At 50.6% G+C, this 24,532-nt stretch overlaps 8 protein-coding genes across 8 annotated transcripts; 4 read left to right on the top strand and 4 right to left on the bottom strand.

Moving 5' to 3' along the window:
- Positions 1-2,161: 2,161 nt before the first annotated feature.
- BJX68DRAFT_25609 (nucleoside phosphorylase domain-containing protein) lies at positions 2,162-4,740 on the bottom strand. Its single transcript, XM_071043140.1, has 3 exons — positions 3,444-4,740; positions 3,337-3,378; positions 2,162-3,282 (listed from the first exon to the last, which is right to left on the bottom strand). The coding sequence occupies exons 1-3, from the start codon at positions 4,483-4,485 to the stop codon at positions 2,252-2,254; spliced, it is 2,115 nt and encodes a 704-aa protein (XP_070892393.1). The 5' UTR covers positions 4,486-4,740; the 3' UTR covers positions 2,162-2,251.
- Positions 4,741-8,241: 3,501 nt separating this feature from the next.
- Positions 8,242-8,944, bottom strand: BJX68DRAFT_250031 (uncharacterized protein). The gene has a single exon (XM_071042202.1). It carries the CDS (start codon positions 8,800-8,802, stop codon positions 8,350-8,352), a length of 453 nt encoding a protein of 150 aa, XP_070892392.1. The 5' UTR covers positions 8,803-8,944; the 3' UTR covers positions 8,242-8,349.
- Positions 8,945-10,743: 1,799 nt separating this feature from the next.
- Positions 10,744-11,109, bottom strand: BJX68DRAFT_273230 (uncharacterized protein; the record flags this gene model as incomplete). The annotated part of the gene is made up of 1 exon (XM_071047397.1): positions 10,744-11,109. The coding sequence occupies one exon, from the start codon at positions 11,107-11,109 to the stop codon at positions 10,744-10,746; it is 366 nt and encodes a 121-aa protein (XP_070892391.1).
- A 1,360-nt stretch (positions 11,110-12,469) lies between these two features.
- BJX68DRAFT_273228 (uncharacterized protein) lies at positions 12,470-14,080 on the top strand (the record flags this gene model as incomplete). The annotated part of the gene is made up of 1 exon (XM_071047396.1): positions 12,470-14,080. The coding sequence occupies one exon, from the start codon at positions 12,470-12,472 to the stop codon at positions 14,078-14,080; it is 1,611 nt and encodes a 536-aa protein (XP_070892390.1).
- Positions 14,081-15,412: 1,332 nt separating this feature from the next.
- On the top strand, positions 15,413-16,128 carry BJX68DRAFT_273226 (cytochrome P450; the record flags this gene model as incomplete). Its single annotated transcript, XM_071047395.1, has 2 exons — positions 15,413-15,799; positions 15,853-16,128. 2 exons carry the CDS (start codon positions 15,413-15,415, stop codon positions 16,126-16,128), a joined length of 663 nt encoding a protein of 220 aa, XP_070892389.1.
- A 303-nt stretch (positions 16,129-16,431) lies between these two features.
- BJX68DRAFT_273225 (cytochrome P450) lies at positions 16,432-16,881 on the top strand (the record flags this gene model as incomplete). Its single annotated transcript, XM_071047394.1, has 2 exons — positions 16,432-16,586; positions 16,701-16,881. 2 exons carry the CDS (start codon positions 16,432-16,434, stop codon positions 16,879-16,881), a joined length of 336 nt encoding a protein of 111 aa, XP_070892388.1.
- An 839-nt stretch (positions 16,882-17,720) lies between these two features.
- On the bottom strand, positions 17,721-21,171 carry BJX68DRAFT_273224 (ankyrin repeat-containing domain protein; the record flags this gene model as incomplete). The annotated part of the gene is made up of 4 exons (XM_071047393.1): positions 17,721-20,458; positions 20,510-20,668; positions 20,727-20,959; positions 21,017-21,171. The coding sequence occupies 4 exons, from the start codon at positions 21,169-21,171 to the stop codon at positions 17,721-17,723; spliced, it is 3,285 nt and encodes a 1,094-aa protein (XP_070892387.1).
- A 910-nt stretch (positions 21,172-22,081) lies between these two features.
- On the top strand, positions 22,082-22,765 carry BJX68DRAFT_273223 (uncharacterized protein; the record flags this gene model as incomplete). Its single annotated transcript, XM_071047392.1, has 2 exons — positions 22,082-22,554; positions 22,621-22,765. The coding sequence occupies 2 exons, from the start codon at positions 22,082-22,084 to the stop codon at positions 22,763-22,765; spliced, it is 618 nt and encodes a 205-aa protein (XP_070892386.1).
- Between the last annotated feature and the right edge of the window lie 1,767 nt (positions 22,766-24,532).

Genomic DNA, 24,532 nt, shown 5'->3' with positions numbered 1-24,532 from the left:
CATAGAGCCCAGTAAATGCCGCAGGCGCACGGATTGAGCCGCCAATATCTGTAGAAGGCGCCACGGGACTGCCCGGTCATAAGTTTTTCATCCTCTCGGCCTTACCAACTGCCCACCCATGCATCTACACCACTAACCAAAGATACAACACATCCAGAGCAATCAAACTTACTTCGGAATCATGAGCAACTGCCTCGCGGTCCTAAAACCCTTCGTCTGCCTCGACTCTCCTATGCTCATCCCCAGCTCCGGCGGCGGCAGGAACAGACACCATGGAGGAGCGTCATCATCAGGAGGCGGCGGGTGGTCCTCGTCGCGCAAACGCAAGCAGTCTGGTTCCCACCAGCTGAAATAGGTAACGGGTTAGGGGTGGATTCACAGCGCCACCTTCTTAAGTAGGGCATATATTTCCAGCCGCAATTGATCAGGGTAAGGAGGGCGCTGCATTTCCATCTCCTTGAGGATATTCTTCCAAAACTCTCTCCTTCGTAGGGTGGGTAATCTAGGAGCAGTAGCCATTTCAATGCTTAAATTTGGCTACAAAGATATAGCGGCAATACATGGTCAGTGTTTCTAAGCATCTAGAACAGAGGTAATCGTTGGGGGCTCTTTTGACCCGGACCACAATATCTGGGTTTCCCATTGTCGTACGCTTCCGTGAAATTTGATTGATGGGTTACTTGCTCAAACTCAATAGTTCGTAAGACAATCTAGGATTTAAACCTACTTACCTCAGCGCGATTTGGGTGCATATGAGGGAAAGAAAGTAGATATCCTACATCATTTCTAAGATAGTCAACACTACCAGATATATTACTCATTCACGCCCCATGGTACTGTAACAAATATTGCCTTGTCTCAATTTTTCTGAATCATCTCGGCGTAACCCTAAATCTAGGAAGCCTTCCATTCTTGAGCTCTCGCAGAAGATCCCCAAGAAATACTGTATTGGAATCTCCGGGGCCAATATTCTTCCGGTGAAGAGTAAGGCTCTCGTCCGCAACCATAGCCGCCTCCGCATTCCTCCCAGTTTCGAAAAGAGCCGTGCACAAGTACACAGTGGGGAATATTATGAGTTCACTATCTCCCCCTTTTGAGATTTTTTCTCTTTCAAGGTCGAGAAGCTGGCGAGCAATCAACTCCAATTCTTCGAATTTCTTCTGACGTTTCAACGATTCAGATATCTTCCGAAGGAGAATAGATTTCTCAGTCATATCTAGACTTTTCTCGAGCATCCATCGCAGATAGTGTTCCACCTCAGAGTAGTACCTGAGGCGAAAGAGTAAGCCGCAGTATTCCTCAAGCCAAGATAATGTCATCTCAGTGGGTGCCTGAGAGTCCATCATCAATTGGATTCCGTTGCTATAGTAGGTGCGGGCACCTTCAACATCCCCGCGAGACAAAAGCATTTTGCCATATTCGGCCACATTATGTAGTGACTCTGGCAGTTCCCTATAGAGTTTCGATGACACAATCTGGTGCACAACTTCATAAGCCATCTGGTACCCGTCGTCAGATTTGGACCGATCTTTGTGCTTGGCCATTATTTGGGCCAGTAACATTTGGGCTTTCAAGAAGCTGCTCCTTAGGTCTTCCGTGGTTTCCATTTTTTCGAGCTCCAGAAGCATTTTTCGGCAAGTCTTTTCAGCTTCCTCCAGGCGCCTCTCCTTAAATGCGTATAAGGCAGAGAGGTACAAATGGCCGACCTTGAGGGTACCTTCCTGGCTCTGAAATGAGAGCAGGCGGGCGCGAGCACCGATCACCCGAGATAACTTCGACCATCCAGATTGGGCTAGGCATGTGGAAAGCTTGAGGTAGAAGGTGAAGAGTAACGGAGCCGGTATTGCTAAATACCGGCTAAGGTCGAGACCTTTAAGGCAGACAATCCCTGATGATTTGCCAGATGCATGAGGAAAAACAGATAGTAGACTGTATAGTCTTCTGGCGTCATTTAAGTCCAGATGTTGGGTCTCAATACTTGGAAGAGAGCATAGGACGAATGTGTGAAGGTGTGGCAAAACATCTTCGACGTATAACCCACTTTTCTGTCCAGATTTCTCAATGTTCATGAGGGCTCGAAGAATGTTTATCGATCGCCTTGATCGGCTATCTTGGCTCTGAACTGTCCAGGCCCATTTATGTACGACAGAGTGTATCCAGAAGCGACCATCCTTCCATTGCTGGTTTATAAGGCAATAAGAAGCCAGGATCTCGAAACAGTCCTGCATTTGATACACTTTGGATATTAGTGTTACTCGCGTTTGTCTGCATGAGGCGCCCAATGGTAATACTTACGGTCCCTTATACCAGGAATACAATTCTGCGTCATCTCCGGCAAAATATTCATGTTACCTAGTAACGAACAGGTGAAAATAGTCTCCGCTGCAAGTTCGTTCTCAGCCTGTATGGCCAATAATGACACCTCCCATGTGGTATTCACAACTTGACCATAATTCCAAGGTCCTCTTGGCTTCTTACCCATGGGCCGATTGAATTTCTGTTCGTATTGCTGTAGAAAGTCATCCATGGATAGTCTTCGATTATTGATATATGCGTTGGCTTGCACTATGGCTAGTGGAAGATTGCAAAGTTTTGTTAGGACTGCTTGAACAGACGGAGATGTCGGTGTATGGTCAGCCTTGTGCATTTCATTGCCTCTGAGAAGGAGCTGAAGCGCTGAGGCATCGTCTAAATTCAAAATCTCAAGTGATTTCCCCACAGATCGCTGGAAATCCGGCCGACGACTTGTGATCAGTATTTTGCCATGGTCCCCAGTTGGAAAGTATTCCTCAATGTCAAACTCGTCAATATTATCGTAGTTGTCAAACACAATAAGCCAGTCTCTGCTGCTCCTTTTGCCGAGCCACCTCTTCAACGCTCGGGAGGCGTCGGATATCAACTTGGGTGGGATTGGGTCTTGTGATAGGAGGCTCGTCAAGTCGGAAAATCCAAATATTGTCGCTGCAATTTGCTCATCATAATGGGTTATCAGGCTTCTCAGCACGCACTGCGCTATGCGTGCCAAACTTAGTTCAACCGAGGATCTATCCCTGGCATCTACCCAGCATGTTGCTAGCGTGTGCTTTGCTGTGGCATGCGCATAATGACTTGCTATTTGTGTTTTTCCGATTCCCCCAATACCGTATAAAAGCAAAGTTCGGGGACTCATCCCTTCCTCTGAAAAGAATTCCTGAATCTGACTGAGCACGTCCTGGCGGCCCGTGAACTGGGGATTTCGGGCGAAAGGCAGATCCAAGTCAATCGATAAGATACTCCACTGATCTGTTGGGCGAAGGTCAGAGAAACGACCCTATTATCACAGTAATGAGAGCTAACCCTTTGTAAGATTCGAATGACTTGCTCTACTATCGAGGGACTCTATAAGCAAGTGGGGCACAACGTTAGCTTGTGGAAAGTAGGGATAGGATAGCGCTGTTGTTCACCTTGGATAGGTGCCAAGCCATCAATGTCTTGCGGTGCAATGAGACGGACGAGTTGCTTCGCAAACGCCGCCGACGACGCTGCTGCATACGGCTGCCAGCTGTTATTCTTATGAGAATCTGCATAGTCACTGATGCCCCGAATTACAAGGCATGGGAAGTCGTCCATCAACCCGGCAGCCTCCATGTCGAAGCAGATGATGTTATCCAATTGTGCAAGCTCATCGCGCTCGAGTCCATCCTTAATCAAGGAGTTGCCTGATCCAATATTTCCATAATGAATCCTTGGATGTGTCGTTCTCCGCGCGCGGCGAGTGATAATATCACCAGGACCTGTTTCCTTGAAGCATTTCGTGCAGTCTTCCGCTCCAGAAGAGCGGTGCTGATAGCCCGATCGGAAAAGAACGTCGCTACCTGTACCAGGGTAGGCCCAGCACTCAGCCTCGCTCTCCTCATCGTCATCATCAATGTCGTCTTTGCAGCCCTCGTCATCAAGTGGAAACGCTTCTTCAATTAAACCTGTCAGCCGCCGGCCCAGACGCCTTTCAGCTCTCAGGCTCGCTACCGCCGTCCTGAGCAGTGTCGGTGGTTTATTCAACAACCCAACCCGACGGAATCCGCCAACCTCCCTCCGGCCAAGATCATACTGTATGACCCCCCCTCCCTGTCCTGTAGGCAATGAAACAACCACATCACCAAGACGAATATCGTTCGCCGAGTCAGTAGCCGTCAAAGTGCCCGGGACTCCACCCCCCACCCCCACTAATAGGCCAAATCGGATGTTTGGAAACGTCGCTTGCATCGACTTCGCTGCGATGGCCGCCTTGTTGGTTCCATACTCTGGCAAACATGCAATCGCAGTGTTGTGTCCAGCTATTGAGCCGAGGGTATAGTTGTTCTCGTCATGTTTGGATTGGTTCTTGGGACCCACGTGAAGCTGGTCAAGCATGGCTCTTGCAGCCGTTAATTCACAGGGAAGGGCACATATCCAACCGACTGTGTAGCTTTCCGCGGGCAGGCTTGCGGACGGTCCTGGTCGGCTCATTTTTCAGGTCTTTTTTTTGTAGTTTAGAGAAGGCAAATTATGCTAAGAAAAACCGTTACCTGGTGATGGAAACACGCAAGAACGAGTTCTGAAATGCGACCGAGTGGCGAGTACTCTTATAGAATTGTGATTAGGCTGAGAGTTTGGTAGCATTGAACTATCAATGCACTTCGCCCAACACCACAATGCTCCTACAAACCTCGGAGAAATAGGCTAGATATTGCAGTCAAGAAGAGATGGGCCGGGAGATTGAGATGAGGGGCGAGGCACACCGTGACGCGGGCGGTAATCAAATATGTATCATCTATTTGAGAAAACGAAATTACAACAACAACGCTAGCAGGGATTCGCGTGTGATGACCAGTAAACTATCATGAAGCCACCACCATGTTGGATTTGAAGCCAATCAGCGCCAGGTTTATGTGTCAGGAGGCAGGCTGTGTTTCCGGCACGCGTGATTTGTCTCTTGCTGTAGGTCCTGAGTGAGCCTTGACCAAGAGAGCCAGGCTTTGCGTCCAGCTGGATCGATTATTGCCGGCGACTGTTTTTGAGTTAAAAACAGTCTTGTCATCTGTACAATAGTAAGAATGTGGTCTTTACCCATGGATTGGCCGCCTGGTTTACTTGCTGGATTTGGTGCTAGAAGTACTAGTCTACCTGTAGTTTTATGTACGGGCTGATTATATCACCGCAGCCTACCTACAAGACAGCTCTTGCGGCCTACTTCACTAGTGGACTCCTGGGGTTCCTGTTTATAGCCTTACTATCTCCCTGGCACTAGCGGTGAGGGTTGCAAGCCGAGTGTAGATAATTGTCAGATAAGTCCGGCTAGTCCTTCTCAAGGATCTTCTCCTGGTCAGAAGGGTATTCCGTGAACGACAAGGATATATCAAAATTTATGTTACTCAACATGCTGGAACACCTTGCTGCATCATGCGCTTGGTATCTTCGCGCTTTTATCGGTATCACCAGTGTACTGTCATGGTTGTGCCGGGCGAGGCTGAATTTGGCTGACAGTTCTGGGTTCGTCCGATAACTTAAATCAAATTAAGAAAGCAAATATGGCAAACAGGGCAAATTAAGCCAAGGCACAAAAATTCCGAGTTTCTAATCACGTCAGCAGCTCAGGCTTGGCGGGTGAATTATAGAGGCCCTGACGGACTTCACAGCACTGAAGTGAAGAACCAAAGAGAAGGAGATGCTTGTTTCCCGCTCAAAAGGGAGAGAAAAAAACATACAACAGTAGGGATTCGCATGTGGTCACCCACCATACTACTAACCTACCAGCGTGTGGCTTAAACGCGGATAGAAGTAGGGTGGCTACCGCCCTGGTGGAGCTAGCCGGCGCGGCCGCTTTATCGTCGCGCGATTAGGGTGAGTAGGGTGAGTGCATGATAGACAGGGTAAGTCACTCACCTCCCGGGGTAAGCAAGTCGCGTGATTAGGGTGAGCTACTCACCCTGGTCCATAAACTAGCAGACTATAAGCAGTGATTAGTTCTCTGATCCAGCCCCCCAAATACTGGCGCCCTTCGCAGCCGACCAGAGCCACTTACAGCGCGAGAAATCGTTGCTGCCTAAGAGGCCCCATCACGTTGCGAAACTGCAGTCTGAATCGGATGGTCTTCCAGGGGATATTTTGGTATCATAGGTTTTGTTGAAGGATAACACTGTTATATTCTCGTTTTGTGGCGTGCCTGCATAGTATCGGGACTCGGAGCAAAGAAAGATAGGTAGGTTTGTCACCGGCCAAGCCTTGCATTCAATGAAATATAGCGGCTGAATGAATGTCTGACATCTCTAGTCGATGATAGAATACACTGAAACCAATCGGTAAAGTCCCCGAAGCTTCTGTCACCATATCCCTAAGTTTCTATAATACAAATCACAGACAAGGGCTTAAGGTATTGGCCTAGGCCTGAGTCCATCGCGTACTATCAAGGTGCTAGTCACGGAAGGCGAAAGCCATAGCACCCGCTTTAAGTATGCGAGTGCGTTTCGTAGGACCACGGAGTATCATTGAACAACACGTGGAAAACCGGAAAGGACTTCAAAATATTGGAAATCTCGATTATTAGGTATGAGATCTTGTTTTCCCGATAACTGTCGGGATTGCCACTGCTTACAGTAAGATACTACACGTCATTAGATGGTACTTTTGTGATATGCCTCGAAATCCCTCGGCCACTCGATGTCCCGAGCCCAAGGGGCCCGCCCATGCGCGCCTGAGCGTCATCTCGTATCGCATGCGGGGTAGGGCAACATGTGTCAACTAACCACCCAGCGTCCTCGCGTCCCTTTTCCCTCAACCATCAGGCGACCGGAAAGGAGTAACGAAAAATCCTGCAAATCAATTCTCTTTTCAAGCCGCAGTCAGCCCTTCGCTCTCAAAAATGGGCGGAAGTTCGGCGCACCTCCCATCCAACATCCAGCACCAGATCCTCTCGGAGCTTTGCCAAGTGGACCCATTCGAGATATCTAGGTCCGACTGGGCGATAATAGTGAAGCTGCTCTACGTGTGCAGTACGTCCTAACCTATTCTTCACAACGTCGAAACATTCGCCCTGCGGCAGCGATGGATAGGCCCCACGTGTATAGAGTCGTGGCAGTCGTCTATGCAGGACCTTTTGATAAGGTTCGTCAACGAGATCAAACCACTCGCTCCCACCGTCTCTGCACACTTTGCGTCGATTAATCGTGTCGGCGCCCGCTCCCAGGTGGAATTCCGCTTTATGCGGGCCGATGCCGTTACCGAAGTAGTTGAGGATGTTGTGGCAGATCCCATTGTATTTGCGGCCACCGGCGATTTCGTCGGGGAAAAACCGACAGTTGTACATCATGGCAGGGATGGTGCTCATGCAGGCGGTATTGGGCGTAGTACCGCCACCGTTCTGGCGTCTGACAAGGGCCCCGGTTTCTGCGCTGGGCGGAATCCACTCGCAAGTGTCGTCTGCACAGCCTCCATTCGCACATTGACCACCGTCGTTGCAGTCGAATAGGTCCTTCAGGTTGGTACCGAGCGCCGCGATCCGGTCTGCAGCGTTTCGCTTCCCAGGTGAGCTGGAGCCCGACTGCTCCAGCCAGTCTTCGTCTATACGCATTGCGTTGAGTGGCAAGGAACCCTCTGCATTCTCCTCTCCCCCCGGTAGACTTCGCTTAGAGGCCGACATGGCACCGTGATGCTCCCAAAGAATCTTCTCACGGGGCTCGCGCCAGAGCCGCAACCCTGCCGAGGCGATCAGCGAAAAGAAAATTGATTACTCCAGGCCAGAGATACATACGCTCCAATGTGTGCTCGCCTAGCCACTTGAACACTGCTCTTCCGCCGAGGCCTGCTGCCGTTAGCTACCACGATCTCTCACGGTTGCCTTGGCCATTCGTGATGGACAAGCGCTGAGCGCCCTTGGTTCGGCAGCAGGTCCATCGCTGGTTATCAGCAAAGCAGTAACACATGGAGGAAAACAAAACTCCTGGCCCTGAATCTCAACCTCTCCTCCTCTCCTCCATCACAATCCTTGACATAATGGCTTTGAACGCTGAGAACGCGCAGCACCGCGCTCAATTGCAGCTTATATTTACCAACTACACGGACGGTGAACTCAATCGTCTCCCTTCTCGAACTTGTTGATGACCTTTGGAATTGGAGGCACTCGGGCGCTCAGCATGATCGAATCAAAACGGGCCTTCTCCATGAAGCTCTACATGACACGGTGCTGCGAGTTTAGTCTTCGAAAGCTCATCTATAGGAAGGGGTCCAAAAATATATTATATACAAATGGCTACTAAAAACTTTCATAACAGGCTTCTGTCCCTATTGTACTGACAGAGCGAACAAAAGGAAGCAAGATGCTCTATGGAAATACTGTCAAGTAGTCCCAGTTTGCAATGGCAGGCTATCCCAGCCAGAAGACCAGTCCTCTCGCCCGACGAGAGCAGGCCATAGACCCCCGACCACTTCGTCAGCACCATCTGGTAGTACACACGGGCCACCGGCCCCATAGCTGTCCTCCTGCCACACCTTCCATGCCATCTTCCCAATTTCCTCGACGACTGGATCCGCAACGCCAAGCTTAGACACGAGGAACGACCGCGCCAGGAAAATAAGGTAGAAGCTAACGTCCATCGGATACATATCATGCCCAAAGGGCACGATGCGCAGGCTTTGGAGAACATTTGAAGTCTGCGAGGAGGCGATGAGATTCCAGATGCTCAACGCCAGGGTTTCGTCGGTGGCAGCGTTGATCAGTGTGGTGCGGAATAGGGCCGGGTCGATTTTATCCTCCTCTATGTATGCTTCCATACTGTGTTCTGGGTACATTGTATCCAATGATTCCGGATTCACGCCTCGCTCCCGGGGGTCGAAGTGCAGGTCTAGAATGAGACGACGGAGCTTCTGGAAGTGTCCAAAGGCCCGGTAAATATCACATTCATGTGAGTCCCCCTCCGACCGTCGGAGCTGCAGACGGAGCTCCTTGAGGTCTGGGCAGTGTTTTGCTAGTAACCTGATATTGGATGGACCAAGCTTTGGGTATATAAATGACCCGTAAGCGGCCCCTATGTTATTGTCGCGGGCATATGGCTCAAGGATTAGCCCGCGTAGTGTTGGGCCGTGATGGGTGGTAATACGATGTAAGTTGGACGCCTCTCTAAGGCCGCGTAGGCAGAGGTATTTAAGCGGTTTGAAAGCAAGTACCGCGGATATTGCTTCCGCATTATCAGTGTATACATGCGCTGTTGAAATATCGGGGAGACGAAGCGGACTGACCCCGATGAAAAGCCGCTCCAGGGTGGTTAACTCTTGGGCGAAGTCCAGAAAAAGGCGCGTATCTTCCGCAGGGGTGATATCCAGAGACCTGAGACGGCTGAGGTCGATGATACTAGCGAACTTTGGGAGAAGGTATACTGGTGATACGTGGTCCCGTAATGTGAGAGACTCTAGTTGGGCGCTTGAGGTAGGCTGAAGGGCTCTCGCTGCCTCTGCCCACTCGCGCTTAGATTGTTCGATATCCGACCGTGGGCCGCTTGTCACGCTTATGATGAGATGTTTGAGATTCGCACCTGTAAAAAGAAATGGCAGCATCTCGTCCACTTGATCGTATCCATCATCGTCAGAGAACTTCCGGTCTATTGTGACAGCCAGGGCGCGAAGGGCTTTCGACCTGAGGGTGTTAAGATCGAACCGTGTGTCATCGGTCTCGGTTAATGATTTGCGACTAGCTTCCACCTCTTGATGCGACCAAATATTCAGGCAACATGCTGGATGGTGAGCGGTTATGGCTTCAAGCAGCGTAGATACGAAGGCCGTGTTATCAGCCACGAAGTTAAGCTCCTCCAGGTGATTTAACCGACTGATAAGTTCTGCAACGGGAGCCCAACCTTGAACGGAGTCACCAGGGCAATACGAGCCCAGCTCACACAAGGGGAAACCGATGCCGCGGGCACAGCTGGACGAATGCAGCTGATGCTCTAAGAATGCATTGCGGATGGTGGCTGGCTCCTCCCAATGGACATATTCCGTCCCCCAGTCTTTCAATCCCCAAAGCTCTTGACTTTTCTCAGTATCCAGCCACGGCGGTTGGACGCATACGATGTCAAGGACTCGAGCATACTTGAGGAAGAGCTGACCGGGCCTCTCAAGTACCCCGTTAACCGCTTTTTGAAGTGTTTCCAAGTCGCGGAATTGAATGCGAAGGGAGCTGTAAAAGAAAGGAGCCACGATCTCCTGGTACTTATGACTGATGCGACTAAGAGCTGAAAGGTCGTGTTTTTCGAGCTTGATCATGTTAGCATAAGGCGCGCGTTACATGGTAGTAGTTCACGCACGTGTGAGCTGATTTGACGCCAAATTTCCGGGGGAAGGACAGCCATTGTTGCTTGTTGATGGGGTGCGGATGTTCTGGTTGTTGGGTGGGTTGCGGGGTAACCTTTCAGAAAAAGGGAAGAGACATTGGGAAGTTGGAAGTAAGCTAGAAAGACGTGGGCCTTGAGCTTAGGGTACCCTAGTAGGCATGGCCAGTGGCATCTTCGCTTGGCTACGGCGTAACTAGCCAGTAATAACTCTTTTACTGAGCCGGGGTTGTAGAAAGTCTGCCGGGAGAGATTTACAAATCACAAGTTTGTTGGCCAATGCCATAATAATTGTAGCTTTACGAAACAATACATTTGGGTCTTTACGAACCGTTCGGTACTAAAGCCCCGATTGACGTACCACACAGGGGAAATTGCACTAAATTGCACTCAGCGAACAAGATCCCTTGCATCAAAAACCAGAATTTGGGTCGCTCGTTTCAAGCCGATTCAACATGCTCTTTACTGACCTCTTTTTTGCCGAGTTGGGCTGAAGATCCCACACATCATTCATATCCTTGATGGCCATTTCCACAAAGTCCTTTGTGCGCCGGAGGTGATAATGCACCCAGTCAACGTACCACTCGTCCCACGCAGGCAGCAGTGTCCTCCTATTATTATAGTACGATGCATCGATGGCTTGGAAGACGCTGCGGAGGTCCTTGGAGATCTGAACCCACGAGGCTTTCACCTCCCGGTCGCGCAGATAGTCCCAGACAGCGAGTGTAGCCTTGATGTAGTGTAGGGCCACACCCGGGTCTGTAATGTCATTTTTCATGTCTCGCCATCTGTCCGAAGCGATTATTCACTTGTTCCCGAAGATCTATCAGCACGAATTAGCTTCTGTCACTCAAATGTGTAGGTGACACGGCCACAACTTACCAGGGACTTGACTCCGTTGACCTCGGCCTCCAGGATATAAAAGTTCCTCTCATTGTCCACACTACCCAATGCACCCATAATTCTAAAGGCGGCAGTGTAGTCTCGTGCATTTTGGGATTGATCGAATGTATATAGAGACCGGGAAGTCATGCGGTAGCTGGTGATTGGGGCCGGCCAGGTTTGTCGTTTGGGTCGCGGACATCACCTGTTGGAGTTGGAAACTCCCCTTTTTCATTTCAGATATCACCTAAAACATAAAGGGTATAGTCTAGAATGGCTCAGCCTCCTAGGAAGATTCTGTTGTATCGCTTGTACCTGGCTAGATATGGCAACAGACTCCTGGCCCTAAGAGAGAAGAGCCCTACCCTGAATGCAGTCTACTTTGCGCCATTTTAATATAACATGGACGCCGTCCACCGCGAAACTATTATTACAGAAAGCCACTATAATTTATCATGTCATCCATCTCAGGCCCTCTACATCCCCCAACACACCTTCCAGCAAGCTGTAATGATTAATAGAACACGTTCTGTCAACATTTTTACTTGCTTGAAACACAGTCAGGTATGACCTATTAGGAGGATCTACTGTAATTATAAAAAAGCAAGTCCGTTGTTAGTAAGTAGTGTTTTAAATTCTTTAAGGTCTTCGTATTTGAGCTTGCTAATTTAAGCCAAGCATGTCAAGCTGTTCGCTTGGATATCTTAAAAAAAACTTTAGTTGTGCATCCAGGGTCCTGTGATGGTCTAGAACATGGAGGTGAGATACTCCATGTGCTTCCACGCTGCAGGGGTTGTTGCATAGCTGACCAATAGAGAAACAGATGGAGTCGGAGATCTCAGTGGGTCCCGCCAGACGATGAAATTGATTTCGTGGACAGGACCATGTAGATAATACGAGCGTTTAGTTCAGTTGTCAGAGAAGAGACAATCCGCCTCACCCATGGCTCAACCTCAGGAACATCGCCGAGAATCCACCAATAAGGTCTGTAAAGCCCCGCTGAATCTTAACCGACCTTGGCGTGAGTCAAACAGCACCTGCACCGCAGCTTGATCTTTTCTGGCTTGAACCTGCGGCTCATCCCGGGGAGTCTTAAGTCGTACTTAGTTCTGGCTGATCCAATTCAGAGCTTTTAGAGCTCCCCCACTCCATCATGTGAGAGGGGTCAAATCATCTTAAATATCGCCTCCGCGATAAATTCCCCGACGCCCTCTTACTTCTGGGCCACCCTATGCTTAGTCCTCATTTAACTGAAAATGGATTCCGATATGTCGTCCATCGCTGACCAAATCGCCGCCCTCAAGGGCGAAGCCGTGCCCCCATCTCTTCTCAACTTCGTCACCGTTCGCTGCCTCATCCGGGGCATTCGGTACCACGATGGGTTCGCCAAAGAGCTTCACAACAACCCCGAGCAGCCAATGATTACCCGCGCTCTCAACGCCCGTGCAATAATGAGCAATAGGGTACCCTTGATGTCCCAGGAACAATTCCCATATTGTTTCTGGCACCCTGATGTGCCTCGCGAGGAGACCCTGAAGCAGCTCTTAGCGGCGTACCCGGATAATGCTTTATTACGCTACCAGGTGGGTCGCGCTTGTGCAGCTGGAGGCTACTTTAATCTTTATACCGAGCTTTGCCTCCTTCCGGACGTTGCCATTGCCGAAGAGGCTCGTGATAACCAGGCAGGCCACGCTATCTACGAGACAATAATGAAAGCGCCGGTTCGATACAACTACATGGATGACTACAATCGCTGTTTACGATCAGAGCCACTTGCGGGCGCGTATCTAAATGGGGACACTTGCGTCCGTTCAATACTGGACCAGAAACTGCCTATTGGCCCAACTCCATACTCCCCAGTAATCCACAATCGTGTGTTTGATATCACTGAAGATTGGTCCCTTGACATAGGTGGAGTTGAACCACATGCTCGAGCTATAGACCCGCAGACAGTGGGCCTCCTCCATAGCCCGCTCCCAGCGGACCTGCCCACAGTTGACAAGGACCTGCTAATCCTTATGGCTGCCTGGTCAGGCAATATTGATCGATATGTCCGACTTCGACGGCCAAGCAAAATTGAGGGCGAGCTACCATGCATCGTCCGGGGCATCCACCACTACCCTCTTTTTGCCAAGTGGTGGCTCACACAGTCAAACACAGACCCACGGATCCGACAAGCCGTTCACGCCCGCTGTATCATGAACAATGATCTCTCGTGGCTTAATGACTTACTACCAGACTCGGACCTCCCTGATGGTTTTATTTGGTATCCCCAGCGTGCGGATGAAGCAACATACCGCGAACTTCTACGCCAGCGTCCGGTAATGCTCCATACTATTGCACGCGCCTGCATTTGTGCCGATTACGAGAAGCTCTTTACGAGTCTTGATATTGTTCCAAATATGCACCTATACTGGGATGCTATGAAGAGCAGGAATAAGCATTATCTCAAGTATCTGGAGCTCAAGGCTGTCGAGCACGGCATCCAGTTGGATCTTCTGCCCCTGCCGGACGAGGAAGATTGGGCCGGGCCCCAGCCATATGCCATGCTCAAACAGGAGATCCACTCGCATAACAGCGGAACACAGTGCATGAATTTGCAGCGCGAAATTACCCTGGACCATATAGGCTTTCGGCCGGAAGAGCTGGCGACCACAGCATCAACAGTTGGGCAGGTCTTACTTCATGCATGCATAGCTGATCCAGGGATACGACCCCAGCCGCCATATGACTCGCTCAATCTCAAAGAGCTGTACGAAGCTCCACCGGAAGATAGGGAACTGGTTGGACTATGGCCGCCACGCGGGGGTTATTCGAGTCGTGCCCGTGGCCGGGGGCGAGGGCATCGGCGAAAAGATGGGTTGTAACCAAGATAGCTAGACGTGGGGGGATCGATAGCGACTAACGGAAGGGCCACCGAGGCGCAGTGCTCCACGCCTTGAGACCTTAATTATGTATCATTGCTTGACCTATATTGACTAGTATTTAGCAACACATTTGTAGCAGTAAATAGGACTATCGCTATTATATTCCTTCAAAATCCTGTTTATTTCACCCCCGGTTACCCATACCGTATCCGCTCAATCTAACCCCAACCGAGTGGCCCGACGACGATATCGAGAGTCATCAGCAGTTCATGCCTGCTCTGGCCTTTTCGAGAGCCTTTTTGGCGTTGTCGTACGCATTCCAGTGCGATGCGCGGTGGCGGGCATCCTTCTCATCAGCAAAGTAATTGTCCATGAATTTTTTGAACTTGCCACTGAGATCCACGATATGTTTGTTGTGTGTCGAATCTATGGTGGCCTGCAGATCAATCGATATAGCTTGCCTATTCCTCAACTGCGTGGTCGGGCCCTCCCACTTCACGTCCTTTAAATCACTGTCTGCATTCAGCTGGGTCATGCGTTTTATTTTGAAATCAAGCAACCGCAAATCACGCATTCTCTCGAGAGCGACAAGCGCTTTCCTGAGATTCTCGTTGTCGTCCGGAAGCCGTGTTCCCTCGGTTCTCATCGCGTTGATCCAATCCGCAACTCCAGTCACCATCCTGAAGTAGGACGCCTTGTCTTCATCAATCCTCGCACCCGGCTAGACATAGACAAGAGCACTACTCTTCCATGTAGCAGCAACGTATTTCTGGCGGACCATGTAGTCGGCATTCAGACATAGGCCGACTGGGCCTGTAGGCTGTCAGGCACGACGTGGTGGGACCACTAAATCAAACGATGCCAATCCATGGGTTGGTGGACTTCCGTGATGCGATGGGACGCTTAATCCGATGGACTTGAGCAATTTCGAGAATGTAAGAGTTGGATGTCCTATTATGCGCTTGGAAGATGGTAAACGGTGAAATAGATCATTCATGGCATCCCCACGGTCGGTGCCTACGCTGTATTCAATCCGCACAACTATGGGTGACAGTACATATCCATGACCCACCTCGCAGGCGCCTTCAACGTACTAAGTGAGAGGGGGAAGCTATGGAAACATTATGACGTGGACCAACAACCTTTAAATCGCAGGGCTACTTCGGACTAGACAGTGAAGTGCCCGTAGAAGTACGCTTGATTACGTCGGATTGCCCTACACGTGAGGCCGGCAGCCTCACTACGTCTCACCACAGCCAGAATCCCGCCACCCTCGACCCCGATCTGGCTAACAGGCTTTGAAAAGCAGCTTTCGGAACAGTCCCACACGACATGCATGGACGGCGGCGCGCTCCTGTCAGCTCGTTCTTCTCTCCTTCCTCCGTCCGACAGCACCTTTATCGGCGCATCTGGGAGTGTTCGGAGCAGATGGGCTCCGTGCTCGCAGAGCACCATCGCCGACGCACCATCGTCAACGGCCGAGCGACGCTCCTGGGCTGGTCGAATGATAGCCTCCGAGCATGCTCCTTTGGCGAGAGTCTCAACTTGCTGGCTGATGTCGACAAGGCTATGGCGTTCAACGATGTGTTCAAGGCCTTTGCAGCTGTCTATCCATTTCTGAAGCAGTGCGAGTGGCTCATCCCGTTTGCGCTCTCGTTGCCCATACTGCCCTTCCGTTACATCTATCCGCCGCTGGCAACGCTACTGACCTTGCACATGGTATTATCACTAATCCTCACTTGACGAATCTTTGTTCACTGACCACGCCCTAGAGCATGATACACCTCGCCGCAAAACATCGGCGTGAATACCGCTCGCAAATCACCCAGGATAGGCCCAGGTCCAAGGGCAAGGGCCGCCAGAATACCCTCTTCCACTTATTAATGGCAAGTAGTCTACCAGAATCTGAAAATCGACCAAAGAGGATGGCGCACGAGGGATTTGAGGTTCTGCTAGCTGGAAGCGACACAACCGCACGTACGATCGGAATCGCCGCTTACCATGTCATGGCGAGCCGGACATTAGACAGAGGCTGCACGAAGAGTTGACGTCTGTCATGTCTCAAGCGGGTGCGCGTGCAGACCTGACTGTATTGGAAGCCTTGCCCTTTTCAGTGAGTCCGTTTTCTTGCACTGGCAATCCACACAGGCTCAATTATGTTGGCATTCAGAACGCGGTAATAAAGGAATCGCTCCGAATCGGCAAAGTCACCGACCACCGCCTTAGCCTCGTCACACCCGTGGAAAACCTGAGGTACGGCGACTTGATGATCCCAGCAGGCATGAGTATCTATCCGCTTGATAGCATCCAGGCAGCGGATCTTTGTAACGAGTATCTAGACGCGCATCTCCATGACCCCCACTCGTCACGTCTACGACGAACGCTTCTTCCCCGACCCCGCGCGTTTCGCCCCGGGCCGTTGGCTACAGCCCGATGATAAACTCGCGCCTATGAACATGGTGTTCATGCCCTTTGCACACGGCCGGAGAGGGTGCTTGGGTATGCAGTACGTGCTCTGACTTCATTATCCTGCCGTGTCTTGTTTGGCCTCCACCAGGAGAGGCGTTTCCTTTAAAGCTGCCGGCACATTACTAATGTGATCCTGGGTGTGTTTTTATAGCTTCGCTCTCGCTCTCACCGAGCTCCGAGCCGGCCTTGCCTGCCTCTTTGGACGATTCGATTTCGAGTTTGTGGATACAGTCCGGGAGCGGGATATCGACCACTCGTCGGCGCACATTGCGGGCGAGCCAGATAAGAGGGGGAAAGGATTGCGGTTTAGAGTTACGAAAGTGTATTATTAGATCGAAGCTGCGATTGACCCAGCTATTGTTAAATCCGCACGTTCTATCTTCATGGACCCCCATTCAACATGGACTCTGCTGGGGCCTGGCTTATGGACAGTCTTAGCCAGGGAAGTTAGGAGAGAAGATGAATGGCAGCTGGGCTACAAGTCAGCCCATAGTTCAATTCGGGCAGAAGTACAAAGTAAGAATTGCTCAAGTATTTCGAGTAAATGTGTCCCCATCGCGTTTGCTGGAAAACAAAATTACCACTTCTAGGCCCGAGGTTGCCAATTAGGCACAATGACTATAGGACATACACATTCAGTCAGAGACTCTCTCTCCAGACCTCCCAGTGGGCTCGACCCTTGCTTCCTTTTGGTTCGTCTGACCTCTTGATCGCTAGACCATCATCCGGTGACTGCTTGGGGCCCGTTTTGAAACATACAAACCAACCACTACTACCACCAAAGCAAAATGACCGAGACCCGCCCCTGTGTAAGAGTACCAACAGCGTCAATAAGCACCAAAGCAGATAATCTACCAATCGTCAATTCTTGAATCTTTATTCAGTTGGACGGCCCGAAAAAAGAGAAAAAGAAAGACAAATGCGGGACATCAGCATGTTTTGCTCCTAGTGCAGGGGTGTTAGATAGAGCAGACTACAATCACTGTGCAAGGACTCTAGATCTGGGTTTGGATTGAAATAGGATCTTCCTAAGATAAATACCAAAATGAAGAAAAAGTAATTGCCATTGCTACCGTGAGAGATGGCCTGAAATCCAAGGATGTAAATAATATACCCGCAGCAAAGTCTTGTGATCACACCTGGTTCTTGGAGGCCGAAAAGTCATCCTATCCTAGTCTTCATCGTCAGAATCCTCAGAGTCTTCAGAGTCTTCAGAGTCTTCAGAGTCTTCAGAGTCTTCAGAGCCATCAATATCCGAAGAATCCTCAACATTCCCACCTCCCACTGGCCCTAACTTCGCCCTGAACGACTCCAATACCCTGGCAGTAGCATAGTGGCCGTTTGCCCATGCCCTCCGAATAGCCTTATTATATTGCCTTCTACCAAACTTACCCTGTATCAAGGCGCCGTTCTCAAGGAGCATGTGAACCATATCGATCCGACCTTGCTCCGCGGCACCTTCAAGGGCCGTTCTTCCCTGCCACTCCGCACGCGGGGCATTTACATCCGCTCCACGCCGAATCAACTCACAAGCAAGTGGTAGATACCCTTTGATCGCCGCGAGTTGCAACGCAGTCGCACCTGCATTTTCAGCAGGTTGGCCATTAACATCGGCTCCGCGGCTGAGCAAGATGGATATCAGCTCCCAATTTCCGTTTTCGACAGCATGCTGCAATGCCGTACGGCCACGAGCGCCTCTTGCACGGTGGTTGATATTGATGTCCCCAGATTCAAGAAGCCTCCTAACTACAGGAACATTTTGCTTCTTCACCGCGGCTTCAAGCGGCGTATAGATCTCGAGGGTGTCATCGTCGGGCATATTCTCAAACCAACTCGCTAGCTCGAAGCCCTCATCAACCGTTATTTCTTCATTGGTGCTTGGGCTCAGTTGGAGAAGCCTCTCAACCAGGCCCTCTCCGTGGGAATAAATAGCCAGCCCCAAGGCGCGACCAACCAGTTCTGGACTCCAGTGACAGAGACTCGATTGTGTTACGGCCCCAAGAGCCGATGCGTCGCCTCCTGCCGCTACTATCTCCAAGGCTGAATGGGGGTTGTGCACATTGGTGATCCGGCTGACAGAGTCGCCGTGCGGTCGGCTCCAGCCGCCGTGCCAAGGGTACATTGGAACGCCAGCAGGATCTGCGCCTTTTGAGAGGAGAAGCTGCAGCAGATCCAATCTATGGCCAAACCCTGCGAGTGCTACTGCACTAGGAGCACATCCCTGAAAGTCTACTAGTAGGCATCGAAGCACGTCAATGTTCCCCTCCTCGTTTTGGACATGCTCCACGGCCTCTACAAGCTCGCGGTCTGACACCGTCGATCCGCGACGCATGAGTTCCTCGACCATCGAGAGGTCACCCTTCCTAGCTGCGATGCTCAGTGGCGTTCGCCTGCTATACAGCTTGCTATCAAGGATGCGGGCATCCCGATTAATGAGCCACCACGCCAACTGAAGGCTCCGGTGGTCCAATGCTGTTAACAGGATTGTAGCTCCGGATGTTTCCAAGACACATCCAAGTACTCCAACTTTGTCTAGATAGGTTGCAGTGGCCATATCCTTGATTTTTGTGACCTCAGCGTTGCGTATATTTACACCAGCTCCTAATAGTTGGCCAACCAACGCGTGATTGGCCTCCATAATAGCCACAGCGAGCATTGAAGTAGACCATTCAATAAAATGATCCTTAGACTGAGGAGTCAAGGTTATCATTTTATCGACAATCCAGGTGGGGGGATGGTATGTCGACAAGGAGTTGACGAGTGTTTGCTGTTCGCGATATGATAACGGCCTGTAAATGCGAGCACCGTTCTCAATCAGAATCCTGCAGGCTTCCAGGTTGGAATGCACTATAGCACGTTCGATTGGAGTCCAGCGACAGCGATTAACTGTTTCGACAGGAACACCCGCGTCGATCAGGGGTTGAAGTATGTTCGTCCGGCTCAGTTCAACGGCAATCAGAAGAGGAGAAAGGTAGCTTGACAGATTAGCTTGTGCCTTCGGGCATACAAGATCTGGACAATTTTGTAGGACCCGTTCAATCACTTCCATTCTTCCAGACTTTGCCGCTGCGCCCAGAAGTGTGGTTCGGCCTTTGACAATACTGCGCTCCTTGATCTCCTCATAGTATAATCCACTTGGTCTGTTGCAAGACTTCAAAAGGTCATCGAAGAGCTTTATGTCAACAACACTGGCAGCAGCCGCTAGACATTCGAGGTCGATAACAGCCCCATGTCTGCGGAGCACACCAATTACCCCGGTATTAGTTTTGCGAATAGCATGCAGCAAGGCGGTCTCTCCCCTATGCGACGAATTGACACAAGCACCGAAGGAGATGAGCAGTTCGCATAGTTCTACGCCCTTGTCGTTGTCGACGTTGGCAGCCCACGCTAGAGGGGTAATCGTGTCCACGACTTTGTGAATGGTCCTGTTTGCATCCATTCCGGCTTTCAGGAAGGCATTCACGATCCTTGTGTCCACCAACCGTATCGCGCTTGCGAAGAGTTTCTCAGTGATAGCTTCGGCCGTCGGCTCTTTACTAGCGAGAAGGGCTTTTAGATGGCGCACACTGTGCCAGCGGAGGCTTCGAACCATCTTTAACAGGCGATTATCTTGCGCTGCAATTGTCTCGGCGGACATATATGTATCATGCAATGCAAGACCGTTGGACAGCAGGTAGAGCTCCAACTTCAAATGGTTTGTCTGAAGAGCTTTGTGTTGTCCGTCGTACTCTTCTGGCATGATGACACTCAATGCAGCGCTTATACGCGAGTCAACGCTCGTATCCAGCGCAAAAGCGTGGTTCTGCGTCGGTACCACACAGTGCAGACGCTTCATCAGTGCGGCCCTCTCAATAGGAGACATGACACCCATCTCGCGGGATAGCGTATTCTGACGCAATAAAGATGGATCTTATGCCATGAATCAGCACACTTTATCGTCTTGACCGCAGGTCTTCGTACCTTGATTCTGTCGATATAAGATGTCTGCGAACCGCGACCAGGGAATCGAAGGCATCCAGATCGGATGCAGAGGATCAAAGTACTGTTGAAGAACGAGATTCGATCCCGGCGGAGATGGGGTCCGGAAGATGACCCCGTCCTGCGGCGGCGGGGAAAGGCCTGCCCCGTTAGCTCCTGCCCTTGTCGACATCAGCCGACGAAAACGATGAAGTCTTACCATTCAAGGACGAGAACCGGTCGAATGTCGACAGGAACGCCTTTCCGTATTGCGCCTTTCGATATTTCTTTGCAGGGACCACAACACCGTAGACAGACACCTCCGTCTCTTTTCCATGCACCCGCTTCCTCTTTTCAACTCGCTTCGCGATGTCGTGCCAGTTGATACCTCGTGGCAGTGTTTGCTTCTTTCTCAGACCCCATTTCTTGAATTGTCTATCGTATTGCGACTCCCTGTATTTCCTCAGATGAGCTGTGACGATGGAGATGAGAAAGGGCAGTGCGGCTTACGACTTGTGAAATCCTTTGCTGGCCATGTATTTGGCGACCTCTTTCAACGTCTTATCTTCGTCCATGTAGAGACGCTCGATCTCCGCCCTGTGGGTTTCCCACTCGTCAGCCATGCCTCCGATATTCTGTGCGCGCGCGTATGAGTGAAAAATCATGGGCAGTTCTACCGGTTGCTTTTAAGACATCTGGCTGACGGGCAGCGAAGATGACGAGGTGCCTTCTTGAGGCTGAGCAGGACGTCTCACTGCGTGGCGGTCCTCACCCTATTGGCCAATTCCCAATCTCGATCATGCACCACTTCTCTCGGTCAGTATTGCTTTTTCTTCGAGCCGGCCTACTTGGCGTGGCTAGCGGCTGGAGCCCCTCGCCCTTTGCCTTTCTGTACAACCAAGATGGGGCATCAGCACATCACGAGGCTGGAAACTGCGAATCCATACATTCTTCTCCGGTATGCAAGTCTGGTTTGACGAATCTCCAAGGGTCAGCAGCCTGGCCATGATCGCCAGCTTCGAAGGCTGATGTACTTTAATTCAAATCCATTCAGGTGTTTTCCGACAGCATTTTGAGGCATAGCTGCCCTCGAGTGTGAGGAGGACTTTGACGATTAGCTGTTACACCGCGACATTGCGTGCCGGTAGGAGGATGTAGTGTAGGGGATGATCTTAGGACGTTTATACCTGCTCTGGGACGGGAAGCCGCGAAGCATGCAGGAGCGCCAATTGGAGAGCTGGCAATGGCAGAAGCAAAGACAGTGAAGAAGATCTAGCCCCTCATGTGCTCCCACTTACAACTGGGTGCAATTGATCGGATTTCTCGGCGTTGCTTTCTATTGGCTCATTCCCACTCTCGCTCCCCACATAGGTGCAGGCGCAGGATCGAGGTATAGCGAGGGCGGACCTTGAGGAGCAAAACAGTAATATTTAGCACGACTAGACAGCATATATAGCTACTGATTTCTCTTCTTCAACACGTTTCTTACCAGCTCCATCGGCCAACTCTCTAAGCACCACTACCACTCTACCTTTGCTTGACCCTCTCGTGCTTTCTTTTCGTTGCTCATCTACTATGGACTGGCCACCTACCGGCTATAAACCCTCAGGTCTGAGCGCCGACTTGACAATGGACGGCCTGGTCCCACTTGAGGGCATCGGATCCGATGACGGACAACGTATGCTCACCACCCATGGCAATGAGGTTCCCATATGGGGCCCTGGATTTCTTGACCCCTGCATGTTTGACCCGGGAGTGAATGCGAACCCAATGCCGGAAGCATCTCGGTTTGCTGTTCAACGAGACCTAGCCATGCAGTTTCCTGTGAATCAATATGATATCACCTCTTCGAATGACCCTGACAAGAGGATGCCCGCAGGCACAGCTGGGGAGCACCGTCCCTCTGCCACGTCTCCTCTCATGGTGCAAAACCACCACTATGTAAATCCGCCAACTTCAAGCAGCACGGTCAACACCTGCGGTGCGGGAATGTGCCCCAGGCATGGCGGACAGACCGCAAGCCCAGCGGGCGAGGGGGATTTTTTAACGTAAGTCACCAAGTGCCTGTCCTGCTCTGCTTTAATCCATATTATGAACCCTCATTAATGGTACAGGCAGTATGCCGCCGGTGCCACGGGTTTTCAAATGCCAATGGAAAGGCTGTTTAAGCCTCAACAGCTTCCGCCGAGAGGCAGACCTCATTCGCCATCTGAAGACGATACACATCTCGCCAGCGGGCTACCCATGCCTTCTCGATAACTGCAGCAAGGTCTTTGGACGGAAGGATCATTTACAGCAGCATCAACGACGCCGCCATCGCGATTCTCTAGCCATGGAATGTGCGGCTTGAACAGGCAGCACAAAAGCCCTGGAAGGTCTGGTCTAGTTGGTTTGGCTTGGCGTATGTGAAAGGTGTTGTCTGGGGTTGGTTGTGAAAATGAATGGTTAGGTTGGTCCTGTTGCTGGGTTCTTTTGCCACCATTTGTACCGATATAGAAAACATTTGTGTTGGAAGTCAAAGTCTGCTTATTTCCAACCATGAGTCTTCCTAAATGGAAGCCAATATTTCTCTGATGCAACTGGATGATTGAGGACTTAAAAGCCCCTATAATGATAATCACATAGCGGTGTTATCCAAGGGTTGTTTGTCTCGTTCTTTGTTTATGTTCACTACTTCGAGGTTTGGTGGCCCGAACAGTCAGATTATCAAGGATTATTAAGGTGGTGCTCGGACAAGACCGGCACCTTGACGCAGAACAAGATGACCGTTGTGACTGGCAACTGGCACCTTTGGCGATGATGAGTTCGACGACAAGAACCAGACAGGCAAGGAACGCCGCTCCGTCGCTTTCTCCAGTGACCTCTCGGCCGAGGACAAGCAGATGAGCATTGAGTCTGTTGCAATCAACTCGACCGCGTTCGAAATTGTCAGCCAATGAATCCACTACGCCAAAGCCTATCACTTTGGCGGCTATGGAGGAACAATGGGCTGGAATAGTTAGGGCCAGGAATATAATGCCAATGGGAACGATCATAGTCATCCGAGCGGTTGGCTATGACAGCTATGAGAGAGGACTTGGACAACATAACGAGCTATGATAATTATGATGGAGGAAAAAGTATTTAAGGACGTTCATTACCAGATGTAATTACATTAATTCACTATCTGTTATTTTCGCAATCAAAGCTACCCGCTACCTCTCAAACCACTCTTACTCCTATCCTTGACGTTAAGATAGCACTATCTTGTCTCTATTAACCACAGAATACCTTAAGACCTATCAGTCCTAAGCAGGGTTGGTCGGGATTATCCGACACATGACTGGACGTTGCGAAAGCCGGGTAAGAAACGGATGAGTGCGTTTGAGCTGTCCAATGTTGGCGCAAGTGCGCCCCTTCACAAGGATTATCCGATTTCAAGATTGATAGATGCTGTTCAGCCAAAGCGCTAGTGTTTGTAGTGCTGCAATCAAGCTGAGCTGTGTAGGATGGGCCACGAATCATCCGATCAGAATCGTAGTGCTTGTGGTCGGTGCTTGTAAGCCATGTAGGAGGAGATCACGAAACCACAGAAGCCAGGAATGCCTCAGTCGGAAATATTAGTCTGCCTCGCAAGAGAGCCCCCAGTCATTGTGAAAACTACTATACAAAGTATAACGTGGTGGGCGGCCCAGACCTCGGTCCGCAAGCGCTTCTACATTAGGAAATCAAAGTGAGGCCCTCAAGTTTAGGTTGTGAGCCCCGATCAAGTACCTCTCCACGGGTACCGGTCCCTAGCAATCGAGACACAGCAGAGACAAAGTTGCGACAAAGGATCATTGCCTTTCTCGTAACGGGGTCGAGACCAGAGACCAGCTAGGTAGTCGGCATAAGCTCATAAGACTATTAAAGTGCTAACCTTGCCACCCGCTTGCGCGCTGCAACCGGGCTAGATCCGTAGTTACATCCCTCCAGCACTAGTTCCTGCATTAGAATTGGTTGTTTGTGCAGCCGCGGTCGAAACTTTCTCCCAAGCGTCTGTTGTAG

This window comes from Aspergillus pseudodeflectus (assembly GCF_044049435.1).
Source record: "Aspergillus pseudodeflectus strain CBS 756.74 chromosome Unknown BJX68scaffold_103, whole genome shotgun sequence".
NCBI classification, from domain to species: Eukaryota; Fungi; Ascomycota; class Eurotiomycetes; order Eurotiales; family Aspergillaceae; genus Aspergillus; species Aspergillus pseudodeflectus.
The sequence above is the reverse complement of the archived record's forward strand: the minus strand, read 5'-3'. Positions and strand labels throughout refer to the sequence as shown.